This window comes from Saccopteryx bilineata, chromosome 5 (genome assembly GCF_036850765.1).
Source record: "Saccopteryx bilineata isolate mSacBil1 chromosome 5, mSacBil1_pri_phased_curated, whole genome shotgun sequence".
Lineage (NCBI taxonomy): Eukaryota > Metazoa > Chordata > Mammalia > Chiroptera > Emballonuridae > Saccopteryx > Saccopteryx bilineata.
The window spans coordinates 229,718,205-229,744,863 of record NC_089494.1 but is presented as its reverse complement, the minus strand read 5'-3'; the positions used below and the strand labels follow the sequence as shown (position 1 = coordinate 229,744,863).

At 41.1% G+C, this 26,659-nt stretch overlaps 1 protein-coding gene across 2 annotated transcripts in view; it reads left to right on the top strand.

Moving 5' to 3' along the window:
• The window catches only part of CWH43 (cell wall biogenesis 43 C-terminal homolog), a 50,318-nt gene extending 24,144 nt beyond the window's left edge, over nucleotides 1-26,174 (top strand). For both annotated transcript variants that reach the window (XM_066279826.1, XM_066279827.1), the window contains exons 9-16: nucleotides 83-162; nucleotides 3,230-3,335; nucleotides 4,618-4,753; nucleotides 6,983-7,132; nucleotides 15,499-15,643; nucleotides 21,259-21,320; nucleotides 22,380-22,535; nucleotides 25,905-26,174. In XM_066279826.1, coding sequence (XP_066135923.1) covers nucleotides 83-162; nucleotides 3,230-3,335; nucleotides 4,618-4,753; nucleotides 6,983-7,132; nucleotides 15,499-15,643; nucleotides 21,259-21,320; nucleotides 22,380-22,535; nucleotides 25,905-25,983 — 914 coding nt within the window. In that variant the 3' untranslated portion in view covers nucleotides 25,984-26,174. The remainder of the gene's footprint in view (nucleotides 1-82; nucleotides 163-3,229; nucleotides 3,336-4,617; nucleotides 4,754-6,982; nucleotides 7,133-15,498; nucleotides 15,644-21,258; nucleotides 21,321-22,379; nucleotides 22,536-25,904) is intronic.
• The last annotated feature ends 485 nt before the right edge of the window (nucleotides 26,175-26,659 follow it).

Sequence of the window (26,659 nt, the reverse complement as noted above, 5' to 3'; positions counted from 1 at the left end):
AATAGATTCAATAATTTCATGAAAAAAAAAATTGAAAGCAAACATAATTTCTTTTAAACAAGTATCTTTTCTTTCTGTTTAGTTTTATGGCTGCTTGTTGGTGTGGGGTTATTAGGATTAGGACTACGGCATAAAACCTATGAGAAGAAATTGGGCAAAATGGTAAGTAGAACTTTATATGTTACTTATGCATATGCATACCTCTGTACACTTCACTATTATACTTGAACTCTAGACCTGGATCTAATGACTTTAGGGCCCTGTATCTCATCTCCTTAACCCTTAGGTCAGAGGCTAATAACATAGTAGAATTATTTTATGAAGTTGGGTTAGTCTTTGGGACAGGATAAACACATCTAATAGGGGCAAACTGCTTATTATTTTGTTATATGAAGTTATTTTTGTCATCCCATTAGACACATTTACCCTATGAAATAATGAACTATTTTATAGTGGGCTGCTTTGTACTGTTTGGTAGATATTGCTGAAAGCAATAATGTGAGATTCTTTGGTTTAAGGAAAAACAAACAGCTGATTCTTGATTTTCAGATTTAGGGTAACTTGTGAATGGGTGAGTTGGGGAAGTTTTCTGGTCCCTTTTGCCTCTTGCTGTCTACAGTTTTGTATGCTTTATTGTCCCTTTTTGTGCTCGAGGTGGGCATCAGTAAGCCATTGCAATGTTGTGCTTTCTATCTGCTCTGATAAAATGTATGATGTGTTTCACCATGCAGTTAGAGTTACAGTTTTGGGGAAAATAGAATTTGTGGGTTAACTTTGGATTTCAGCAGTCTGTATTACCAGGCACATTTTTTCATATTGAATAAAAAGCTGTATCGAAGAGGCAGGCCACACCTCTCTTGTTTACCTTGGTACTCTTAGCACCTCCTGGAGTGCTTGGCACAGGCTCGGAACTCAGTAGCTATTTCTTAATTATGTGATCTCCCTTTCCTTTTATTTATTAGTTGTCAAATAATGTCAGTCAGAAGGGGATAGTAATGTTGGGGATTCTTTTCAAACGGAGTCCTTTCAGTTTGATTTCATACCTGATCTTTTGGTCTTTTGTTCATTCATTCATTTGACAAATCTTTTTTTTTTTTTTTCTTTTTCTTTTTTTTTTTTTTTCATTTTTCTGAAGCTGGAAACAGGGAGAGACAGTCAGACAGACTCCCGCATGCGCCCGACTGGGATCCACCCGGCACGCCCACCAGGGGCGATGCTCTGCCCCTCCGGGGTGTCGCCATGTTGCGACCAGAGCTACTCTAGCGCCTGAGGCAGTGGCCACAGAGCCATCCCCAGCGCCCGGGCCATCTTTGCTCCAATGGAGCCTCGGCTGCGGGAGGGGATGAGAGAGACAGAGAGGAAAGCGCGGCGGAGGGGTGGAGAAGCAAATGGGCGCTTCTCCTGTGTGCCCTGGCCGGGAATCGAACCCGGGTCCTCCACACGCCATCATTTGACAAATCTTTATTGAATGTCTCCTTTGTACCTGGTGACAGAGATTCAGAGGTAAACAAGTTGGACAAGATGCTTGTTCTCACGGGGTTAACATTCTAATAGGGGAGAAAGACCATATTCAGAGGAACAAATAAGGAATTGAGGATGACTTCTGTTTTTGTTTTTGGCTTGAACAACTGGATGGATGATGGTGGTAGCACTTACTGAGATTGAAAGAATAAAGAAATACCAGCTTTTCAAGTGATAAAATCTAGTTACTTATATAAATCTAGTTGCATAAAAAGGGCTAGTTTGATGAATATAATTATGCTTCTTGAAATTTCTGTTGATGGTTCCATTCTCTTTATTTGACATTCACTAAATTGAATAATCTTTCTTGTATAAAGATGAAATGCCCAGCTCACTGCTGTGGCACATTGAGCTTTTTGTGTTGAGTAATAGCCCTCCTATGCCTAGAGATTGCTACTTATTCTTCTCCCAGTCTCAGCTCCTATGATCCACTTTGAGTTGTTTTTCAGTTGCAATGATAGATTTGTTCTTATCCAGCCATACTCTTTTATAGGATCCCTGTTGTGGATCTGTAGGTATTAGTTTGAGATGGATGGTTAGGTGTGGGCAGTGCATTCTCTGACCGAGCCCATGGGCTCAAAAGGGGAACTCTCAAAGGGGCTGGGCTCCTGAACCTTGGCCTTGCCAGGACAATAGAGGAGTAACACCTATATTCTAAATTATAACTCATTTAGAATCAGCATACCACTTTACAGATGTGTTGAAGGACTCTATATATCCCTCTGTGATCTCATTTTTCTCCAGTGCAAGGGAAACCCCTCTGCTGAATATAGTGTTTATCATTTTCATACACTTTTTTATATTGTTATGATAGATGATATATCCCTAGACAATAATGTTTTTTTTCCATGTTTTTAAATTTATCTAAATGACATCTGACATGTACATTTTACAACTTACTTTTTTATTTAAAATCATCTTCGTGAGGCCTTGGCCAGTGGCTCAGTAGATAAGAGCATTGGCCTGGCATATGGATGTCCTGGGTTTGATTTCCAGTCAAGGCACACAAGAGAAGCGACCATCTGCTTCTCTCCATCTTCCCCTCCCCCTTCTCTCCCTCTTCCTCTCTCACAGCGTGTGGCTTAATTAATTCGAATGTTGGCCCTGGGCACTGAGGATGGCTTGGTTGGTCTGAGTGCTTCAGCTTTAGGTGCTAAAATAGCTTGGTTTTCGAGCATTGGCCCCAGACAGGGGTTGCTAGGTGGATCCCAGTTGGGGTGCATGTGGAAGTCTGCCTCACTATCTCCCCTTCTCTCACTTAAAAAAATAAAATAAAAAAAAATAGATTCATCTTTGTGAGATTAATCTATATGGAAATATGTAGCCTCGACTCATTTGTTAATACTGTGCAGTATTCCATGATATGTACATGATACAGTTTATTTGGTTTCCATTTTTTCCTATGAAAAAACAGCCTGATTATTTCTAAAATTTTGCTATTATAAACAATGTTTATTACAAATGCTCACTTTCTAAATATTCCTCATGACTTCTAAGTTTAAGTTAGAAATGTCACCGATTATAAGAATACTACTACCTAGCAAACATGTCCTTATTTTTGTGACTTAAATGTGTGGGCAAATGTCTAAGGAAATTTCCTTTGCTGAAATGTGAATTTTGGCAGAGAGAGGTGGAGGTGGAGAAAAACTGGGTCACTGAGCCTGACACTGTTGACAGTCACCCCAAGTCACCATTAAAACTTCCGTAGGCATCAGCCACAGAGGTCTCGGCTGCCATCTGGCCTTTCAGGTTTGGCTACGACAATGAAGGATGGTCTAGTCTAGAAAGATCGGCTCAACTACTTAATCAAACAGGTGAGTCTTACTGGCATTAGTTCTAGGTTTTGAGAAACTACTACTGTTACTTTTACTTTGAGCAAGATCCTAAGTAACAAGAAGCAGGTTTGCTGGGTCGTAAACTAACCTCTTAAAAAGGCTTGACTGTGGTGGGTAGCTGCAGGAGGATTTAGCTTCTGTAACCACATCTGTTCTTGTTGAAGAGCAATTAATTCAGCTGATTCTGAACAAAGCCTCATACTGGGCATCTACATGGACTTCTTGTCATGCCTTTGCTCTTAGAGATGACCCTGCTGGTGGCTCCTGCCACTTGGGGGCTCACTTTGGGGACCAGAAAATTGTCAGATCAAAAGGCAGCATGGGTCAGAGTAATGCTCATTTGTGAAGCAAATTACTTCCAAGAGCCTAAGGTACAATTTTAAGCTTTTCTTGCCTGGGGGTGCTCATCTTTGTATGAAGCATCCTTGGGAATATGTCAGCATTTGGCTCAAAGATCCACTGCATGGAGGGTAAAGGTCTGAACTGCTCTGGTTATTCTTAATGATGAGCATGTCTCCTGGGAAAGTGCTGAGGCTCTGTGCAAGTCTAATGCTGCTAAGGCCTTTAATCCTTTATTCCTGATTATAGATCTCTGAGGCACATCTGGCCAGGGTCTGGAAAAACCAGTATACCTCTGTGCCAAGACCATGCAGGCATTTGCCCAAGAATAAAACACTATTGTGTACCACTCTCTTGTTTTTTGTTGGTTTGTTTTTTTTTTACATAAATTGAGTATTTGAGAAACGCATTAAGCTTATTTGAGATTTGGGGAATGATGTTAATCATATGTGAACATTGCCTGACCTGTGGTGGCGCAGTGGATAAAGAATCGGCCTGGAATGCTGAGGTCGCCGGTTTGAATCTCTCAGCTTGCCTGATCAAGGCACATATGACAAACAATCAATGAACAACTAAAGTGAAGCAAGTATGAGTTGATACTTCTCACTCCCCCAACCTCACCTCTTCTCTCTGTTAAATCAATAAATCTTAAAAAAAAAGAAATAATATATGAACATTTAGAAAAGTGATGTTTTTATCCTTTCCTGCATTTTCTTAAGGTGTTCCATGTATCAATTACATTCTAAATATGGGAAAATTCTCATATAGCTCAGACTTGGTCCACTTCATTTTTGTGACCCATTAGAATTTTTTTAAATTTTTTATTTATGAGGAAAGGCAAAGGGTTCAGGAACAGAGTTTTGCTTATAGTTTCTGCATTGCTGTGGTTCATCACTATGTACATTTTTTTTTTCCTGACCAGGCGTAGATTTCATAACAATTTTGGAGAGTGATGCTTCTAAGCCATATATTGGGAACAATGACCTCACCATGTGGTTAGGGGAGAAGCTGGGTTTCTACACTGACTTTGGCCCAAGCACAAGGGATCACACTTGGGGGTGAGTGTGCCCGGGGGCTACAGCGTGGGCTTCGGCAGTGTGGGCTTCGAGTGGAAAGGTGACCTTGTCACACCTTTGTCCAGCGATGCTTCTTGGGGGCTGAGGAGGTGCCAAAAACGTGCCTATTCCACATCTGCTTTAATGGTTTCCCTGTTACTGGGTATTTTTAATTTACCATCATAAACCATTCAGTGTAGAAGCCGAGGTTACAACAGTAAGAATACCTGACCCGGACATTGCCCTCGATGAGCTTGCACTCTAGAGAGACAGAAGATAAACATCTACACAAAGAAGGAAATTAGATCATTTGAGATCGTGATGACATGCTATGTAGAAAAGGAAACAAGCTATTGAAAGAGACTGGGTGACTGAGTGGCCGGGGCAACGGGGGCGCTAATATAGGTCAGATGGTCGGGAAGTTTGCTCGCAAACCTCATGGTGAGAAGGGCCGAGGACCCAGCCATGGCAAGCGCTGAACACCACGGTGAAGATTTGGGGCAGGATCAAGCTTGGCGTGCCTGAAGCATAGGGACTGAGGGAAAACAGATAAAAAATGAGGCCAAATGCCAAGACCAGCTCGGTAATGGGTGCGCACGAAAAGAAAGCATGGCAGGACTTAAGAAAAAACACACACAAGACACAGTGTAGAGAAAAGATAGGTACAGGGGACTCACAGCCTCTAGGACTGAGAGCCCAGATCTCTGTAGCCTCATCGTATTTATTCATTTCTTTGCTCATCAAGCAAATTAGCGGAGCCTGGGTTCAGGTGCAGAGAAGGATTTGTAACTAATACCTTTCAGGTATGTAGGGAAAAGGCCATGGGGACCAGCTGTTTCCTTTAAACAATCTGATCAGTGCTTGGGGGGCAGTGTTCTGCCCCCACGGGACTTGGCCCCCAAAGTCCGCACGGAAGACTTGTCTCAGGGCAGTCTAATCTCAGAGCGTTTTCCTACAGCCGGATGAGCACCGGATCCTAGAGAACCCCCTCATCCATGCTGAGGATTTGATTTACTTCAGTTGTGATGGGAAGCCACTGGAGGATTTGAAACATGGGAGTGATTTAATCTGATTTACATTTTTAAGAGATCATTCAGGCTGTTCTTGGCAGAGCAGAATGCCAGGGGCGAGAGAGGGAGCAGGGAGACGGGTGATGAGGTAGCTGCAGTAGCACAGGTGGGCGAGGACTGTGAGAGCCTTGGAAATGGAAAGGAGGGGGCCAATTCAGGACCCGGTTTGGAGATGAGCTGGCAAGACTTAGGGATGGTGTAGGCGTCAGGGGCTCCGAACTGAAGAGTCAAGAGCAACGTGTAGGTTCCAGACCTGAATACCTGATAGGAGATGACATTGAATGGCATGGACATGGCTAAGAGAGGAGCATTGGTGTGCTAAGTTTGAGATGTCCCTAGACCAGTGGTCGGCAAACTGCGGCTCTTTGGCCAGCTTAGGAGTACCCTAATTAAGTTAATAACAATGTACCTACCTATATAGTTTAAGTTTAAAAAATTTGGCTCTCAAAAAAGAAATTTTAATCGTTGTACTGTTGATATTTGGCTCTGTTGACTAATGAGTTTGCCGACCACGACCCTAGACAGACAAGTGACATCCAGTAGGCAATTGTGTGTAGCCTCTAGAGCTGAGTAGGACAGCAGAGACTGGACACGTAAATTCAGGTATCGTCCGGCAGAGGGCCTCCAGGAAGGGAGGAGAGATGGTGCGTGCAGCCAGGGAAGAGAAGCCAGTCAGAGTCCGAGCTCTGACTTAGGTGGAGGTAGTCCATGCGCTCATATATTTATTGGACAGGTTTTTTAATTTCTAACTTGGTAAATTGTTACTTTGTGTCCATGTTTGCAAGATTGTACATTTCCATGTTAGTTGATTAATATTAGAATTGTTCATGCAGATAGGTTGCCAAAGTAACAAAGCAAGTAAAATGGATTTCGTGTATCATTAATACTTCCTTTTTCATGTATTCATAGCACTTACTAAAAGAGAATAGATAAAATTCTGTTTTATGAGAGTTTATTAGTGACTCTGAGAAATGCAAAGTAGCAGGATACAACGTACTGACAAGGAGACTTCTTCTATAGAAGTTGTCTGCCACTTTACTGCTCTGAATGCTTCTCGGTGGGATGCTTGAAGTGTGATACATTCCTTTTTAACACATTTGCTTAGTTCTGTCTGTGTGATATGGTCAGACCAACAATGATGCTTCTTTTTATCCCCACATAGGATTATGGTTTTGTCAAGATACCCCATTGTAAAATCCAAGCATCACCTTCTTCCGTCACCAGAGGGCGAGATTGCACCAGCCATATCGCTGACGGTGAACATCTCAGGCAAACTGGTGGATTTTGTGGTGACACACTTTGGGAATCACGAGTGGGTTTTTTGTTTTTTGTTTTTGGTCTATCTGATGGTACCCAAATGCCAAGAAACACTATTAACAAATACTCTGATTTCTATACAATGACCTATCTTACTTTCTTCTTTCTTTTCTCCCAAACTCTTTTTCCCTGTGTGATTGCTCTTAAAAATAAGGCATAGAAACATTTGAGACGCAGGCGGTCCTTACTGATGCTATAAGGCAGCAATGATGATTGTGTTAGTGGGCAGTTACTGAGCAGAGGCTGTGCTGAGGGCCTTTTTGTGTGTAATCTTCACTCTGTACGAAGTAAGAGCTGTTAAAGCCCCATTTATAGATAAAGAAATTAGGTTGAGAGAGGTTGGATGACTTGTCCAACCAGGGTCACACAGCTAGGAATTAGGTAGGCACAACTCGCCCGCAAGTACTTGGAACCACAGGGTAAACCAGACTGCAGAAAAAAGGAAATTTCCTTTTCCTACAGGGTTGCCGCAGCTGGGAGTACTATTGGAATTTGAGAGTAGCATTCCTTTTCCCTGCGTGTGTTTCACAGTCTACTGATGGATAAGCAGAGAAATTTGTCAGGGATACCAAAATATCACTTTTAATTCTGATAAGCCTATTTGGGCAACATGACTACATGCGTCCATATAGACCCGCTAATACATCTTCCAACAATACATGAAACTGACTCCCCGAAAACCGCAGACCTGCCCGTTAGGGGCAGAGTCTGCCTTGTCAATCTGTCACCTAGGTGGAGAGAATAAACCAGAAAACACCCTGTTTGCAAACTAGCAGTTTTCAAGAAGAGAGAGGAAGAATCTGAGACAAGCCTGCTCCGTTAATTCTTCTAAACTTAATTAATTATAAAAAGTCCTCCCCAGAAGAAGAGAGTGGAGAGAGAGAGGCCAGAGATGGTTTTCTAAGAAAGTCCCTCTACAAGGAGACATGAGGAATGGGGAATGAGTTTTATCCCCCCAAAATAACATTCACAGCTGGTGACTTAGTACTGAATAAATCATGAAATGCTGAGACTATATTGTAAAAGTAAAGATAAAGATATCATTGATATTCTACCAGAGTAAACATTCTGTAATAATAATAGAAAACAGTGATGTAAAGTGCTAAGTGCCATAAAATCAGGCACATGGGTTCTGTTCACATTAATAACATGAGGCCACAGCACTTTAAAGTGACATACAGAACATTAGAAAAACAACATTGTTGTCCTGTAAGTTTTTTTTTTTTTAATTTTTTTTTTTATTCATTTTAGAGAGGAGGGGGGGAGAGAGAGAGAGAGAGAAGAGGGAGGAGCAGGAAGCATCAACTCCCATATGTGCCTTGACCAGGCAAGCCAAGGTTTTGAACCGGCAACCTCAGTGTTTCCAGGTTGACGCTTTATCCACTGCGCCACCACAGGTCAGGCTGTAAGTTTTTTTTTTTAATTTTTTTTTATTCATTTTTAGAGAGGACAGAGAGAGGGAGGAGTGAGAGAAGGGAGGAGGAGCTGGAAGCATCAACTCCCATATGTGCCTTGACCAGGCAAGCCCAGGGTTTTGAACCGGTGACCTCAGCATTTCCAGGTCAACGCTTTATCCACTGCACCACCACAGGTCAGGCATTCTGTAAGTTTTATTTAACAAAACTAATGTGTTCACTACCCTTACTTTCCTGGTTACCTCACTTTTCCTCACAGTATTATGGGGATCTGTGAAATCATGCTTGCATATTTTCTGAAATAAGTCAGAGCATAAGTAATATAAACAAATTATGAGATCTATTCATAATCAGACTCTTGCTTGCCTCCTTAGAAAGAAGGGTGTTTGGGAGACAGATGATATAGATGCTTCATATCTCTTTAAAAAGCTGTTTCAAGAAATGCCTTCTGTTTCTCCCAGTAATTTTCATGTAGCAAGTGCAGGCATTCAAAAATCATTCCACTGGCCTTAAGTAACACTTGAATTGGGTGTATCTTTTTAAGAATAAGCACTTTGCATTTAAAGGTTGCAAGATTTTAACCTAAAAACCAGTTGAATCTACTCCTTCCCTTTTTGCTTTTGCTGTTTCCCCATCCTTTTCAGCTCTCTCCAAGCTCCTCTGCAATGTGAAGAACAGACTTGAGAGAGAAGGCAAGACTGAAAGTGCTCAGTCTGTGTTTACAAGGGTAGCCTTGTCCAACTTTCTATTCCACAGCTTTGAAGCCCTCTGAATAACACTTGTTCCTTTACTTGCGATCTTACTCACTTGATTTAATAATAATGACAACAGCAGAATCAACAATAAGACTAACTCTTATTGCAGTGGTCCCCAACCGTTTTTGGGCCACGGACCAGTTTAATGCCAGAAAATATTTTCAGAGACCGGCCTTTAGGGTGGGACGGATAAATGTATCACGTGACCAAGACAAGCGTCAAGAGTGAGTCTTAGACGGATGTAACAGAGGGAATCTGGTCATTTTTTAAAAATAAAACATCGTTCAGACTTAAATATAAATAAAACGGAAATAATGTAAGTTATTTATTCTTTCTCTGTGGACTGGTACCAAATGGCCCACGGCCCGGGGGTTGGGGACCACTGCCTTATTGACTGAACAGTGGTGGCACAGTGGATAGAGCAGGCGTGGCCAACAGTTTTTGCCCCCGGGCCAGATTAGAAAGAAAACTTTTTTCATGGGCCGGCTGAAATATTAAAATTAAAAAATGTTAAATACAAAAATGATTCATTTAAGTAAACAATATTTTAGTATGTAATTTGTTTATGAATAAATGTGAGTGGAAATTTTTTTATATACAATATTATTTTAATAAAAATACATATTAATAAAAATATAATTACATACCGTATAAATATCCAAACTGTATTGCAGTCGATCAAAACAATATTTAATTAACAGAATGAGCTTGAAGGGGTTATATTGCAAGTAAAACAATTATTTCGTTTTACAAACAGCCTGGACATATTTTCAGTTATCAGCTGCAGCTATTGTCTATGCTACAATGCCACTTGATTCAGCACACTTGACCACAAAAATAACGAATTGTTTGACCTTGGGTGCGTACTACCAAAGTCCGCCTAAAAGAATATGGGTTTTGCCTGACCTGTGGTGGTGCAGTGGATAAAGCATCGACCTGGAAATGCTGAGGTCGCTGGTTCGAAACCCTGGGCTTGCCTGGTCAAGGCACATATGGGAGTTGATGCTTCCAGCTCCTCCCCAACTTCTCTCTCTTTCTCTCTCTTCTCTCTCTCTCCCTCTCTGTCTCTTTCTCTCCCTTACTCTCTCCTCTCTAAAATGAATACAAAAAATAAAAAAAAAATAAAAAAAGAATATGGGTTTCACATCGCCACTAAACATCAAACAGTTTATATCGAGTACAGACGAGTACAAAAGTTGTAAATCTTTATAATGATTTCTTTTAAAAAAATAAAGAAGTATCACGAATCCATTTGACCAATTATTGGAAGTTAATCCTAGATTAGTCACACGCGGAATTCTTTTCCACGTATCACTGTCTTCTTAAATATCTCGATTTCCAATAATCAAAGATGCTTTCGCTTCTGAGTAGCTGAGATTTTAAAGTAGTGGAGAATATTAAAAATTTAATCACCGGTTGGCTCAGCGGTAGAGCGTCGGCCCAGCGTGCGGAGGACCCGGGTTCGATTCCGGCCAGGGCACACAGGAGAAGCGCCCATTTGCTTCTCCACCCCTCCGCCGCGCTTTCCCTCTCTGTCTCTCTCTTCCCCTCCCGCAGCCAAGGCTCCATTGGAGCAAAGATGGCCCGGGCGCTGGGGATGGCTCTGTGGCCTCTGCCCCAGGTGCTAGAGTGGCTCTGGTCGCAACATGGCGACGCCCAGGATGGGCAGAGCATCGCCCCCTGGTGGGCAGAGCGTCGCCCCTGGTGGGCGTGCCGGGTGGATCCCGGTCGGGCACATGCGGGAGTCTGTCTGGCTGTCTCTCCCTGTTTCCAGCTTCAGAAAAATGAAAAAAAAAAAAAAAAAAAAAAAAATTTAATCACGGGCCTGACCTGTGGTGGCGCAGTGGGATGGGGCGTCGACCTGGAACACTGAGGTCGCCGGTTCAAAACCCTGGGCTTGCCTGGTCGGGGCACATATGGGAGTTGATGCTTCCTGCTCCTCCCCCTTCTCTCTCTCTCTCTCTCTCTCTCTCTCTCTCTCTCTCCTCTCTCTCTAAAAATCAATAAATAAAATAAAATAAAAAATAAAAAAAAGTACTGGTGCCTGGGTTCCACCCTCACCATTAAAAAAAAAAAAAAAAAAAATTTAATCACGGGCCGCATAAACTCATTACGGGCCGTATGTTGGCCAGGCCTAGGATAGAGCATCAAACCAGGGCACTGAAGGCCTTGGTTCAAAACCTCAATATCACTGGCTTGAGGGCAGGCTTATCGGCTTGAGTGCAGGGTCACTGGTCTGAGTGCAGGATCATTAATATGATCCCAAAGTCCCTGGCTTGAACCCAAAGGTCACTGTCCTGAAGCCCAAAGTCACTGACTTGAAGCCCAGAGTTGCTGGCTTGAGCAAGGGGTCACTGTCTTGGCTTGAGGCTTCTGGTCAAGACATGTAAAAGAAGCAATTAATGAACAACTAAAGTGCAGCAACTATGAGTTGATACTTCTCATCTGTCCCTCTCTCTCTCAAAAACAATAAATAAATAGAGCTCACCCTTATTGATGAGATGTAATTTGAAGGAGGGAGGTAGTGTGTTTAATAGTCAGGAGCATGGAATTCCAGAACCTAGAATCAGACAATCTGGTTTGAATCCTAATTCAAGGTGTATCCTTTATCAAGTTAGCTAACTAGCTTTCTCATCTGTAAATTAGGGGCAGTAATCCTGTCTACTTCATAAGTTTCTTATGAGTATTACATGAAGTATATTATCTCATGCAAAGTACATGAATATAGTACGTGCACAATTAAAGCTGGCCGTTACTATTAAACCAAGTCAGACAACTCTAAATATAAGTATATTGGGCAGCTTAAAAAAAGAATTCACTTATCAACCATAAATCAAGCCTCTGCCATGTCTGCAGCACAGGCTAGGTGCACTCTCTGTCCTCAGAGCCCCAGTTCCTGTGCCCCTCCGTAGAAGCCCTGTGCACAAACACTCTAGCCTCCCAGCAAGTGACACGAGAAGGTTCACGCTTCAGATAATTTGTGAAGCCATCATTACATATTTTTGTCTATTTTCTATAATACTAAATATAAGATTCATACTGTGAACAAATATTTAGAGATTTCATTTTCTAGCAATTATGGCATGTAAGCATGAAGTCATATTAGGAAGGAAATACAGAATGCTTGTGCCTATGATTAGCTGATTCAACAAGATTTTAAAAATTATGGACTACAGAAATATCTCTTTTCAGCCCATAAATATAAATAACAGCATTTCTTCTTAGGATTCATTTAGGAACACACCATTTTTTTTAATTCAATTTTATTTTGAAAAAAAAATTAATTAATTTATTTATTTTTACAGGAACAGAGAGAGAGTCAGAGAGAGGGATAGATTGGGACAGACAGACAGGAATGGAGAGAGATGAGAAGCATCAATCATCAGTTTCTCGCTGCGACACCTTAGTTGTTCATTGATTGCTTTCTCATATGTGCCTTGACTGGGGGGCTACAGCAGACCAAGTAACCACTTGCTCAAGCCAGCGACCCTGAACACAAGCTGGCAAGCTTTTTGCTCAAGCCAGATGAGCCCGCACTCAAGCTGGAGACCTCGTGGTCTCGAACCTGGGTCCTTCCGCATCCCAGTCCGATGCTCCATCCACTGTGCCACCACCTGGTCAGGCTAAATTCAATTTTAGGTAATTAACTAAGCCACCAGTCCATCGCCATTGTTTTTTCTTTCATCTACAAATGTGCATAAATGTACAAGCAGGAAAGAACACAAAATCTGTAATCCGAAGACCTGTGTTCTAGTTTTGGTTCCAATACTGGATGACATAACCTTAGTGAGTTTCAGATCAGTTGTCACTGAAAATTGGTTAAAGTTCTCTTTTGCAGCCCATATTATAAGGTTATTGGGCTGAACAAATGTTAACAGATCAGAAAACATATTGTGTTCTCTCTTTCTGTTTGCCTTATACCTATACATAAACTTTCTGTTTTTATTATCACTGGATAACATTTATCTCCTGAGAAAATGTAAAACCGAAGGCATAGATCTTTTTCCAACAATATATTACTAAAATATATTTGTACAAAAACACTGTCCGTGTTGCACTGGCTTTGAGATTTTTCTCTACCTGGATTTGAACCCTGGTTCTATATGTCAGAAGGAACAGAATTCACTGCAGACTTAATGGACTGCTTACCAACATGGTGGGTCAAAGGAACAGATAAAAGATGCTGAGGCCCTCAGACACTAGTAACAGTGGGGAATCAATGACCATCCTTAGTGACAGGCAGAGGAAATAGTGTTCCCAGAGTGGGAGCTGGAACCAGGAAGAGGGGCCACCGGGCATGAGGAATGCAGCTACTGCAGGTGAGAAAGAGATACCCTGACTTCTCTCTCCTGTCAACCTTTCCTCTCCCGCTGCTGTCTCCAGCTGGGGAAACATAACTGAAAATGAGCAGACAAGAGAGTCCGAGAGATGAAATCTGCAGGGTCAGCCTCCCAGGGTGCAGAAGAGGGCTGAGAATGGCTCTGGGCAGAGGAGATAGATGGAAAATAACCATAGATTCATTACTTAGCATCCTTTAAAGATAGAGCTAACGCCTGCCTCTCAATTATTGAGAATTCAGTTTCAAAGATGTTAAACAAATGGGCATTCTTTTCACGCTTTCATTTCTGGAGACATCTTTTTAATAGTACTCAGCTGTCCACACATATTTAATATTTATCTAAGCTTAGTCTTGTCTTCAGATAGTACCTCAATGAGGTGTTCTCCAATCTCCTAGGTCCTTAGAGATCTCCCTGAGTCTTCCTCTGTTATTATTTTTTCTTCCTCTGTAAGCATCTGTGTACTACTTCTTATTTGCTCTTGTATCCATTCCTGGCTTATCTCCCTCCCAGCTATACATTGTAGGGAACCGCATTTCCCTTCTGACTTCTGGGTAGGGCTAGCCAATGGGAGGCACTCACAAGGCTGGAGGGCAGGGGGAGGGGAGAAGCCAGGGTATTTCCCATCCTCCCTCTCTGCTTTCTCTGTTTTTCTGGCAACAGGTGAGTGTCCTCTGCGACTTCAGCTCCTCCTTAGGGGACCCCAGCTCCTTTTGGGTGCCCTCCCCCATAGCACTGTCTCCCACCAGTCAGGGCTGGCTTCTGGCTGCTGGGCCTCCGCCTGCTGCCCCTCTAGCTCTAGAGATGGGGCTGGTTTCTCCTCGTTGCAAAATTCCAATTGCCTCACCGACTGCTATTTGGCTTTCCATCACCTAGGTAACCAGTTCCCTATATTAAATTCACTTTGTTTGAGACACCCAGAGTAATTTCAGTTTTCCTGGCTGGATCATTTCAAATATGATGCCCCATTTTTCCCCAGATAGATTGTAAACCACCCCAGTTTGATGTCCTTGCCAAATTCGTTCAGTTATACACTAACACTGCCTTGCAAAATAAAAGTATTGTGTTTAACCACCTAAGAAGGTGTTCAGCTGAGAGAGCTGAGGTTACATAAGCCTGGTGTGTTCTGTGAATGTTAGGATTCTGTGGGTGTTTATGTTACCACTTTTTAATTATGCTACTTTCTCTTAAAATGTATGTTTTAACAAGGACAACAAATCTCATGCCTGCCAAATCCCAGTTAGGAATTCAGAGCATAGAAAAAGTCAAAGCTGCAGCAAACAATTATAATGTGTACAACTAACTTTAGTAAACAGTTTAGTACATTTTGATTATAAAACTCATTTATAGATTATTCACATGTGTTTTTCAAGATTTGCTCCCGATAATACATAAAACATAACTAATTAAACTGCACAATAAAGCTGAGGCAAACTACCTATGAAGAAGCTGCATACAAAAAATTCTTTAAAATTATTTTTTTCGTTACTAGTCTTTAGCTGTAATACTGATAATCAGGTGTCAGATGATTACCGACACAATTTCTTCTGTTGAAAGAAGTTCACAAATGCTGATTTTGGAAACAATATTTAAATCAACTTGACTCCAACTGCTTAGTGGAGTTGTTGTTCTTAGTCAGAAGTTTGTCAGCCGACTCAGTTGAGCACTGTGTCTCGGTATTACTTATTTCCTTAGCATGAAAACATTTGCTCAGGTAGGAATCACTCTGGGTCTGTGCTCAACCTGAAGATATATTTTTTGGGGGGGGGAGGGGAGACTTAGTTACCGAAGACTTTTAAAAAATTGTTTTGCAAAGATAGAAAATATATATATTACATTTTTGTGTTCTTTTAGAGATGACCTCGACAGGAAGCTTCAGGCTATTGCTGTTTCAAAACTACTGAAATGTAGCTCCAATCAAGTTGTATTTCTGGGATACATCACTTCGGCACCTGGTTCCAGAGATTATCGACAGCTCATTGAACATGGCAATGTGAAGGTAACACAATCTTAATAGGATTTATTAGTAATGTGTTTGTTCTTCATGTTTAAGAAAAAATAAACTGACCCAACAGTTTAATATGTATTCTAATTATCTACTGCCGCACAGAAAACCACCTAAAGATGTACTACTGTCTTTAAACAATAGCAGTCATCTATTTGCTCATGAATCTGCAGTGTGGACCGGGCTCAGGGGATCATCTTGGCTCTGCACAGCTAGGGGTGCGGCTGGGGACTAGGGGATTCATGTTGCAGACAGCTCACAGGTGGCAAGTTGGTGCTAGCTGTTGACTAGAAGCTCATCTGGGGCTTGGGGTTGGGGTCCTGGTTCCTATTCATGGGGTACTTGGGTTTCCGCCCTGCATGATGGCTGGGTTCCAAGAATCAGTGTCCCAAGAGAACCAGGAAGAAGCTGTCCTGCCTTGTCTGACCTGGCCTTAGAAGTCATGTAGTATGACTTTTGCCATTGTCACGGCATGCCCACATTCAAGACACATAAACCCCATTGAGGAGTATCGATGTTACATTATAACCGTACTCTACAGAGTAAAGTGAGTTATTGTAGCCATACTTCAAAAATACTATCTGCCGCCCTATGAAAGTTAAGTATGATATTGAGAGTAAAAGATGAAATGAAATGGCATACAGAGGGGCTGGCTGGCCAGCAGACAGGGCCTCGCTAAAGGACACTGAATCAGTCCTTACCTGTTCAGGTCTAAACTCTTGACTGTGTCAGCATACCGGATATAATAATGCTTTGGGGAACTGACACACAAACAAATTCTGGAGACTGACACATGCACTAGAGTGATAACTGCACTCACTTATAATGAGAAATAGAATTGATATGGGTAGGTAAGCCCATGGAGATGTCTTGGTCCTTTACATTTTGTTTTTGACCTCGTGACTTGAGATAATATCTGCAGAGAGAAAAGCCTATCTATCTTCCCCAGTGCTTGGGAGGACAGGTGAGCGAGAGGATGGCATAATGACAATTTTCTACACGTGACAGAAAACACAAAGTGGCTTAAATAAGAGAGAAGTGTATTTCTTTTTCCTTTCTTTTTTTGACCATAGAAATGAGGTCTTTCCTTTTGTGAAGTCTGGGTAAGGACGTCGATGCCAGTATGGCACAATGGTGTCAGGAAGGTGCTCCTTCTCTCTCATGGCTCCACTTGATGAAGTCTTCATTACAAACTTTGCCTCTTGGTCCACGATGGCGGCGTCCATGTCCTAGTCAGTGAGACAAAGAGAGGAAGGGGCAAAGAAGGGGCCGAGATATATGCCAGTTATCTCTATTGGGGAATTCCAGGAAACTGACCTCCAACAATGTACTTCCATTTCATTGACTGTAATGTAGTCCATGGTCATACCTGGATGTACAGGAAGTTGGGAGCTGCAGTATTTAACCTTGACTGACCCATATACCCAGCTAAAAGTAGCACAATTGGAAGAAGAGCAAGGCTGTCGGGGAGGTGAGTTAATTTCTGTCATAGTGAATAAGGCAGAAAGTAGAGTCAAGATAGACTCCTGATTTTGGCTTCAGTCAGAGGGTTTATGATGGTGACATAGGAAATACATAAGAAAGAAAAGTTCTGCAAAGAAGGTGAGAAGCTCAGCTATAGGCTGAGCTGTCCCGTAGGCAGCAGGATCTATGAGTCTGGAGTCGAGAAAGGCAATCCAGACTAGAGATATAGATTAAGGAGTCGACACCCTTTCGGCCATCCTTGAAACCATGGAAGTGAGTGATGCTGCTTATAGAATTAGAGAAATGCAAAACAGAGAACAGAGAAAATCCCTGATTTAATGTGGCTATCATGACGGTGGGTGAGGGAAGAGCAGGGGCATTATCTCAGAAAAGAGATTAAGGAGAGGCCAGAGAGTAAAAGATAACATGGAGAGTGTGGAGGCTGCAGCAATTTTGTATCACAATGTACCAAACCACCTCAAACCTACTGGCTTAAAACAATGATTTAACGGTCTCATAATTTTGTGGGTTGACTCGGTGGTTTTCTGTTTTGTTTTGTTTTTTGTTTGTTTGGGGTTTTTTTTGTTTTTTTTTTTAGATTTTATTTATTCATTTTAGAGAGGAGAGGGAGAGAGAGAGAGAGAGAAAGGGGGAGGAGCAGGAAGCATCAACTCCCATATGTGCCTTGACCAGGGAAACCAGGGTTTTGAACCGGCGACCTCAGAATTCCAGGTCGACGCTTTATCCACTGTGCCACCACAGGTCAGGCAGTTTTCTGTTTTTGTGTTTGTTTTTTTCTTGACTCACTTTGCCGTCAGCTGGTGGCTGGGCTGTGGCTGGGGGTTCTAAGATGGTCTCAGTCTGGGGCCTTGTGCTGACTGTTGGCTGGGCCTGTCTCTCCGTACAGCCTGTCATCATTTACTAGCCTTGCTGGTGCTTCACTTACTGGTGGTGTGACCTTGGGGCAAGTTACTTAACCTTTCTGAGCCTCAATGGCTGTATCTATAAAGTGGTGATGATAGCAATATCCACTGTGTCAGAGGGTTGTTATAATAAAGTATAAGCAAGTGTTCGCACTCGGTATATGGTAGCCACATATATGTATTGTGTGCATCTGGCTGTATGCAGACAATCAAATTAGTTACATGTGTAAGTACAGGCCCATGAAGCACAAAAGATGTTAGAAAATATGATATTTGGCAAGTTTAAGAAAAAATTACATCCTGCCTGACCAGGTGGTTGTGCAGTGGATAGAGCATTGGCTTGGGAAGCTGAGGACCCCAGTTTGAAACCCGAGGTCACCAGCTTGAGCGTGGGCTCATCAGCTTGAGTGCAGGTTCATTTGGCTTGAGTCCAAAGGTCGCTGGCATCCTAATAAGAGAAGGAATTGTGTGTGTGTGTGTGTGTGTGTGTGTGTGTGTGTATGTAGGCATATGGGAAGTATTAGGGAAGAGGAATTTTATTTGATTTTTATTTAATGCTCTCTTGGTTTTCACAGTCATAAGCTGTGTCAAGATTGGCAGTAGATTCTTACATAGCTTTTTCTATTAAGAGGTTTATTAATGCAGAAAGTTTTGGTCATAAATGCTTGGATGAACAGATTTTTCTCCTTAAGAAATAAGTATTTAAATTCTGTAGTCATAAAACTTGACAGCATCTTTTTAAAACCTAATAAAATAAAATGATAGTTAAGTGTATTCCCAGTTTAGTATTCCCAGTACATACAGCTGAATGACTAAATTTTTACTTCTTCTTCAGGCAAACCAGAAAAGTCTTTTCCTTATTTATTTACTTTTTAATCACTGAAAATTTTTGTTTAAATTTTCAAATTATATCCCCCTGCACAAAAGTCAATTCAAAATGGATCAAAGACCTAAATATAAGACCTGAAACAATAAATTACATAGAAGAAAACATAGGCACTAAATTTATGGACCTTGGCTATAGAGAGCAATTTATGAATTTGACCCCAAAGGCAATGGAAGTAAAGGTAACAATAAATGAATGGGACTATATCAAACTAAAAAGCTTCTGCACAGCAAAAGAAACTGTCAACAAAATAAATAGCCAACAAAATGGGAGATGATATTTGCAAACAACAGCTCAGATAAGGGGTTAATATCCAAAATATATAAAGAACTCATAAAGCTCAGCAACAAACAAGCAGGCAATCCAATAAAAAAATGGGGAGAGGACCTGAACAGACAGTTCTCCCAAGAGGACCTACAAATGGCAACAAATATATGAAAAGATGCTCATCATCACTAGCTTTTCAAGAAATGCAAATCAATACTATAATGAAATACCACCTCACACATGTTAGATTAGCTATTATCAACAAGACAGGTAATAATAAGTGTTAGAGAGGCTGTGGAGAAAAAGGAACCCTCATTCACTGTTGGTGGGAATGTAAAGTAGTACAACCATTATGGAAGAAAGTATGGTGGTTCCTCAAAAAATTAAAAATAGAACTACCATATGACCCAGCAATCCCTCTAGTGGGTATCTACCCCCAAAACTCAAACACATTGGTACATAATGTGCCCCCATGTTCATTGCAGCATTATTCACAGTGGCCGATTCAGGGAAACAACCAAAGTGCCCCTTGATAGAGGACTGGATAAGGAAGATGTGGTACATATATATTTATACAATGGAACTCCACTCAGCTATAAGAAATGATGATACAGTGACATTTATGACAACATGGATGGACCTTGAGAATATAATACTGAGTGAAATAAGCAAGTCAGAAAAAGCTAAAAACTGTATGATTTCACACGTAGGTGGGATATAAAACTGAGACTCATGGACATAGATAAGAGTACAGTGGTTACCAGGGGGAGGGAGATGCAAGGGACAGGGAGGAGGGGTGGGGGAAGGGTGTAAAGAGGAACAGATATAAGGTGATGGAAAATTATTTGAATTTGGGTGATGGATTTGCAACACAATCGACTATTCAAATGATGTAGTGATGTTTACCTGAAATCTATGTACACGTGTTTATCAATGTCACCCTGTTAAATTTAATTTTCTAAATAAAAAAATAAAATAAAAATGTTAAATTATTACAATTTTTATGTATACTAAAGGCATATATATGTATGTGTGTGATATACAGTAGTAAAGATTAACAAGTATCCAGTTTCTCCCACCAAGCTTATGAAAAAATAAGGAATAGGCAATAACAGCCTGGCCTGTGGTGGCGCAGGGGATAAAGCAACTCGGAATGCCGAGGTCGCCGGTTTGAAACCCTGGGCTTGTCCAATCAAAGCACATGCAAGAAGCAACTGCTTCTTGCCCCTTCCCCTTTTCTCTTTCTCCCCTCTCTAAAATCAATAAATAAAATCTTAAAAAAAAAAAAGAAATAGATAATAAATTGTGGTGTATTCTTTTAGTGATTTAAAAATGTTCTAAATTAAATTTTAATAGTAAAATTGAGAAATGATCAAAAGTCAGGTATGTTTATAGTTCATAAGATTTTTTTAAAAAGAAAATGGAAATTTCTTTAGACTAAAAGCTCCATATGTAGAGTTTTTCCAGCATACTATAGAAAAAAGTATATGTGTGTATGTTCTGCTTCTCTGGTCTCAAACTTTCACCATCCAAAAGACTCATAGTTACTCCCAAAATGTGTTTATTTCCAGTGATTTCAATTTAACAAACACAGAATGAGCGCCTGCCAAACACCAGGTTTCTTGCTAAGTACCAGAGAGCTCACGTGACGACGAGTTCCTCTGCTCAGGGAGGGGAGGGGTGGAGACCTATCAATAGAAACAAATAGCCATGCAGAACAGCGTAGCTGGTGTGAACACACAGGATGACTGATGCAGATTCTGTAAATTCTGCTTAGGATGAGATACTTGGAAAGCTGCAGGGAGCCAGGAACTGTATTATAATCATTGATTTCCCTGTCCAACGCTCTCTCAGCATCTAGTACAGGAGCTAGACAGGCATAGAGTAGGTGCTCCAGAAATATCTGTAGAGATGAATAAAGAATATGGGCTTTAAAGGATCAGTAGGAGCTAGGCAGAGAAAATAGCACGCACAAAGTCATATTTATTATGCTAGGTTATACATTTTCTTGGCAGTTCAGAATAGAGCACTGTTTTAATGCTTTAAATATTCTCTTCTTTGTTTATTAGGATATTGACAGCACAGATCAGGACAGATGGTGTGAATACATTATGTATCGAGGCCTGATCAGGTGAGCACAAGTGTTTGATTTCTTTTTAAATGAGAAGAACGGAGATAGACAGATTTCCACATGTGCCCCAACCATGATTCACCAGCAACCTCCACTGGGGCTGATGCTCGAATCTACTGAGCCATCCTCAGCACCCAAGGCTGATGCTCGATCCATTCAAGCCACTGGCTGTGAGAGGGAAAGAGAGAGAGAAAGGAGAGAAGGAGGAGAAGAGAAGCAGATGGTTGCTTTTCATGTGTGCCCTGACCAGGGATTGAACTGGGATGTCCACACACCGGGCTGACACTCTATCCACTGAGCCAACCAACAAAGGCTGGTGTTTAATTAATTAATTATTATTATTACTGTAATCTTTTGGGACTATCCTGGAGAGAAAGTTAATTAATTTTGTTGCTTTTTATAAACACTGATTTGGTTAGTTAGGCAGTTTAACATTCTTTTCAAGTCACAGCCTAATGATTTAAGAAGAAATAAATAGCTAAGCAAATTAAGATTAATTATACAAAGAGGATACTGTATAAGCTATTAAGCATAAGTGTGTAATTGCCAACACGTTAGGAATGGCACCGTTCTGGACTGTATGGTATGGTAGAAACAGCCTGGACCATGGAATAAGAAAGCCCTGGTTTTGAATTCTAGTTTTGCCAACTTCTAGTCAGGTAATCTTGGTTAAGTTAACTCACTTGTTAGAACCACTAATATATTGTGGTGAGGTCTCTAGGTAAATTTTAGCTTTAAAAAAAATACCATCCATGTCAGAAAGTAAATATTTTATATATATTCCAAAATATATTGTGTGAGAGGCAATTTGTATAGATAGAATATTTGTTAGTATAAAAAAGTAAAGTAACTCTATATGCATGTTCTTTATTCACTTATATCACAGAGGTAATATGTTGCTAAATATTTAGAGTAACAAATCAAGATAATTCTTGTGATATACAAGGTAGTGTTAGATATGGGAAATTGGCTTAATTATGAAGGTTTTATCTACTTAGATCTCATCAGATTTCTGTATGACAATAAAATCTTTACAAACCATTTCTACATCTGCCACAGATTGGGTTATGCAAGAATCTCCCATGCTGAACTGAGTGACTCTGAAATTCAGATGGCCAAATTTAAGATCCCTGATGACCCCATTAATTATAGAGACAACCAGAAAGTGGTCACAGACCATAGGGAAGTTCCTGAGAAAATTCATTTCAATCCCAGGTGAGTGAGCTTCTCCATGTTGCAGATGACAGTCATGGGACACTGTATCTCCTCCAGGGACCTAAATATTAGGCCACAATGAGCTACAGATTTTATTTGGCTCTAGAGGTTCGGTCAGGTAATGGAGCTCATGGGGAAGATGATAGATTTGGTAGAAGTTATGGGCCCTACCTTCTGGGATAGAGGAACAGGCTGTAGTCTCAACTTCAGGTAAAAGAGACCACATAGACATCATTGTTGCTATCCCTGTCATTAACACTGTAACAAAAGCTGACACTGGCATGTCCCTGTGTCCCAGACAGACCATGATCTAAGTGCTTTGTGTGTTATCTTATTTAATCCCCATTTGGTTGGTACTTTTGTTACCCCGGTTTTATAGGTAAGGGAGCTCAGGAGGGGAACAGGAAGTAAGTTCGCTAGGGTTCCCTGACTTGTCAGCAATAGAGCTAAGAAGTGTGAAGGAAGCCTGTTAATGTCAATGCAAATATAGCTGATTCCACAGCTGGCTGCACATGAGGCTCTCCTAGAAAGGTTTTAAAAGCTGCCACTGCCTGGGCACCAACCCAGACCAGTTCATCAAGACATCTTGGTCTTACAGGCTTTGGATTTTAAAACGTCTTTCCAGGTCATTCTAACTTGCAGATAGGATTGAGACTGTGGAGTGGCACGTTCATTTCCATTGCAGATATTCTGCCATGTGAAGCGTATTGGGTTTTGTTTAGTTTTAAATAGGTTATCTGAGAAATCTATTTGCAGCAAAAGCTGTGATTTGGCGTATGTATTCTTGCTTCCTCCCACGACTGTATAACAAGAAGAAACATCTGCATAAAACCAAACCCAGAACACGTCACGTATATTATTACTTGACATTTCTGTTAGTTTTACCAACGAATAGCTATAGAAACTTCTCAGAGCTCATTTTGTTTGGGGAAATAAAGGACAGTTATTCATTTTCTTTTTCTTCCTTGTGTCTCCTTACAACAAGAAAAAGACTAGACCCAAGTGTAGGCAATGTGTGTAAGGGGAGCTATGACCAAGTCTTGGTTGGCCTCCACTACTATCTTTGATAATTCCCTTTGTAAGTGTAATGGGCTGTGAAGAGCATGGGCTCTGGGTGGGGTCAAGCTGCTCAGTTCAAATCCTCAGTCTTGCCATTGAACAGCTGCATCACTGTGGGCAAGTTGCTTACTCTCAACCTCAAGTCTCTCACCTGCAAAACGGGGAGAACAGCAGTGCAGACATCTAAGGTTTTTGAGGTTTGAATGACAGAATGTTTTCCGAGTCGTTCATGGCGAATGCTCAATAGCCGGCAGCTACAATCACCAACAGTAGTATTTGTTGTATTGACACTAGAAGCAAAATGCATAGAAGGTTTCTCTCCTTTTGTTGATTAAGATGACTTCTAAAATGGAAATTAGACGATTTAGGAAGAAAAAGGTGCTCTCATTTCCTTAGTCTTCATACCAGGAGCGTAGAACAGTTCAAATAAAATATTTCTGGATAAGCACAACTGCAGATTGCTCCTACCCAACTGTAAAGAGGACTAGATCCCAGTCAGTTTAATCAGCAAAATAACAGAAGCATAAGTAGAAGGCCCGCTTGATTTAAAATGTTCTTATCAAAAATATATAATACAGGTCCTGGCCGGTTGGCTCAGTGGTAGAGCGTCGGCCTGGCGTGCAGGGGTCCCGGGTTCGATTCCCAGCCAGGGCACATAAGAGAGGCGCCCATCTGCTTCTCCACCCCTCCCCCTCTCCTTCCTCTCTGTCTCTCTCTTCCCCTCCCGCAGCAGGGCTCCATTGGAGCAAGGATGGCCCGGGCACTGAGGATGGCTCCTTGGCCTCTGCCCCAGGCGCTAGAGTGGCTCTGGTCATGGCAGAGCGATGCCCCGGAGGGGCAGAGCATTGCCCCCTGGTGGGCAGAGCGTCGCCCCCTGGTGGGCGTGCTGGGTGGATCCCCGTCGGGTGCATGCGGGAGTCTGTCTGACTGTCTCTCCCTGTTTCCAGCTTCAGAAAGATAATAAATAAATAAATAAATAAATAAAATATATAATACAAAACTTATAAAATAGAAATAGTCAAAGAATACTAAGTTCACCAAATTCCCATTCTTTAATTCAACAAACTATTCTTTGAGTGCCATGATATCGGCACCTGCTAGGTAGGCCCTGTGCTGGATGTGAGGACAGAGCGGTGAGTGAGACCAAGTCTTTGTCCTGGAAAGCGAATGTTCTGGTGGGCAGAGAAGCAGTTCAGAGGTCATCACGGTAACATTTTTAGATAGATTTTTTGCTATTTATATGCAAATATATCTATATATCACACAGTTATCCCAACTTTGTAAATGTAGGAAGCATACATATGTGTGTGTGTGTATTCATTCTATTGACCTGATTTTTTCCCATCTCAATAATATATTATGAATTTGCTTCCATAATAAAGTATTCCTCTCCCTGTCTGTCCCTGTCTGTCCCTGTCTGTCTGTCTGTCTCTCTCTTTCTCTCTCTCTCTCTCTCTCACAAAAAAATAAAAAAAAGTATTGCTCTGCAAATATTTTTTAATGATTGCACAATAATACTCTAAATTTTAGTTAACCAATTTAGTTGTTTCTGCACATTTATTTTTTCATTAATATAGAAAGTCTTCCAGGGACTTCTTATATCGTTGGACATACCCTTGAATACTTCCTTAGGACTCAGTTCTGAATATGGAATGGCAGGGTCAAAGGTTGGGCAAAATTTTAAGATTTCTTATTATTTTGTGAGGACAGTATTGTTTTGACTCCTATCTCCTACATTATGAAGATTATTTGCTGATGAAGAAAAAGAAGTCAAGGGCTTCATTTTCTCAGGTCTTTACTTCCTTTCCAGTGCCTTTTGCGTTTCACCAGGCCTACACACTAGAGCTGTGTCATTAATCAGTTTTTCATCAGGAAAGTAAATAGTTAAGCTGCAGCATGTGAGCCCTTCTGGTAGAGACTTAAAATTTGAAATTGTGCCAAAACAGATCTTATACGTGCATAATTGTAACATAAATAATATTTCAGATTTCATGATCCCTTCACTTATAAAATGGATAGTATTACAGCTGAGGACTAGAGAAAAAAATCCAGCTTTATTTTTCACTAATGATATCAGCCAATAATTCCTCACCAGCTGTGCTTTGGGAATGACCCGTAACCACAGAAAGAGGACTTTGAAGGTTAAAATGCATGAATCCCTTTCTATTTCTTTATTTGCTGTTTTATAAATTAATCACATCTCTCCTGGTTTTATGATAGATAAGTAAAACCACAATAGGTTATGGTTGAAATTTTACATAAGAACATACCTTTCTGAATGGTTTTTACATGTTAATTACTTTGTTTTAGATTTGGATCCTACAAAGAAGGACACAATTATGAGAACAACCACCGTTTCCATATGAGTACACCGAAATACTTTTTATGAACTATTTAAAACAAGAATTCACGGACTGAGCAAGTCTAAGGAAAACAAAAGTATATAAGATAAAAAGAAAGACGGATGGAAGCAGGAAACTACACACAAAGAACCTCAGTTTTGAAAATGTATGGTATCTATGCAGTGGGAAAGTCTATCAATTTATAAAATATATTGCTTAATAAAAATATTGCTCCAAATCGTTTTCCTTAAATTTTTGATAAAAAAAATAGAATGTGGGATAACATTGGAAAGTTTTACTACTAGAGATAAAATCATTACTATGTCTTACCTTCGTAATGCTTTAAAATAAGAAATTGATTTATTGATGAGCTGGAAGAACTATTTCAAAAATCAAGCAGTCTTAAATACCTGGTTTGAGAAAGCAGGGAAAGAATATTTAAAGATTAAGTCTAGGCCCTGGCCGGTTGGCTCAGCGTTAGAGCGTCGGCCTGGCGTGCAGGGGACCCGGGTTCGATTCTCGGCCAGGGCACATAGGAGAAGCGCCCATTTGCTTCTCCACCCCCCCCCCTTCTTCTCTGTCTTTCTCTTCCCCTCCCGCAGCCAAGGCTCCATTGGAGCAAAGATGGCCCTGGCGCTGGGGATGGCTCCTTGGCCTCTGCCCCAGGCGCTAGAGTGGCTCTGGTGGCAGAGCAACACCCCGGAGGGGCAGAGCATCGCCCCT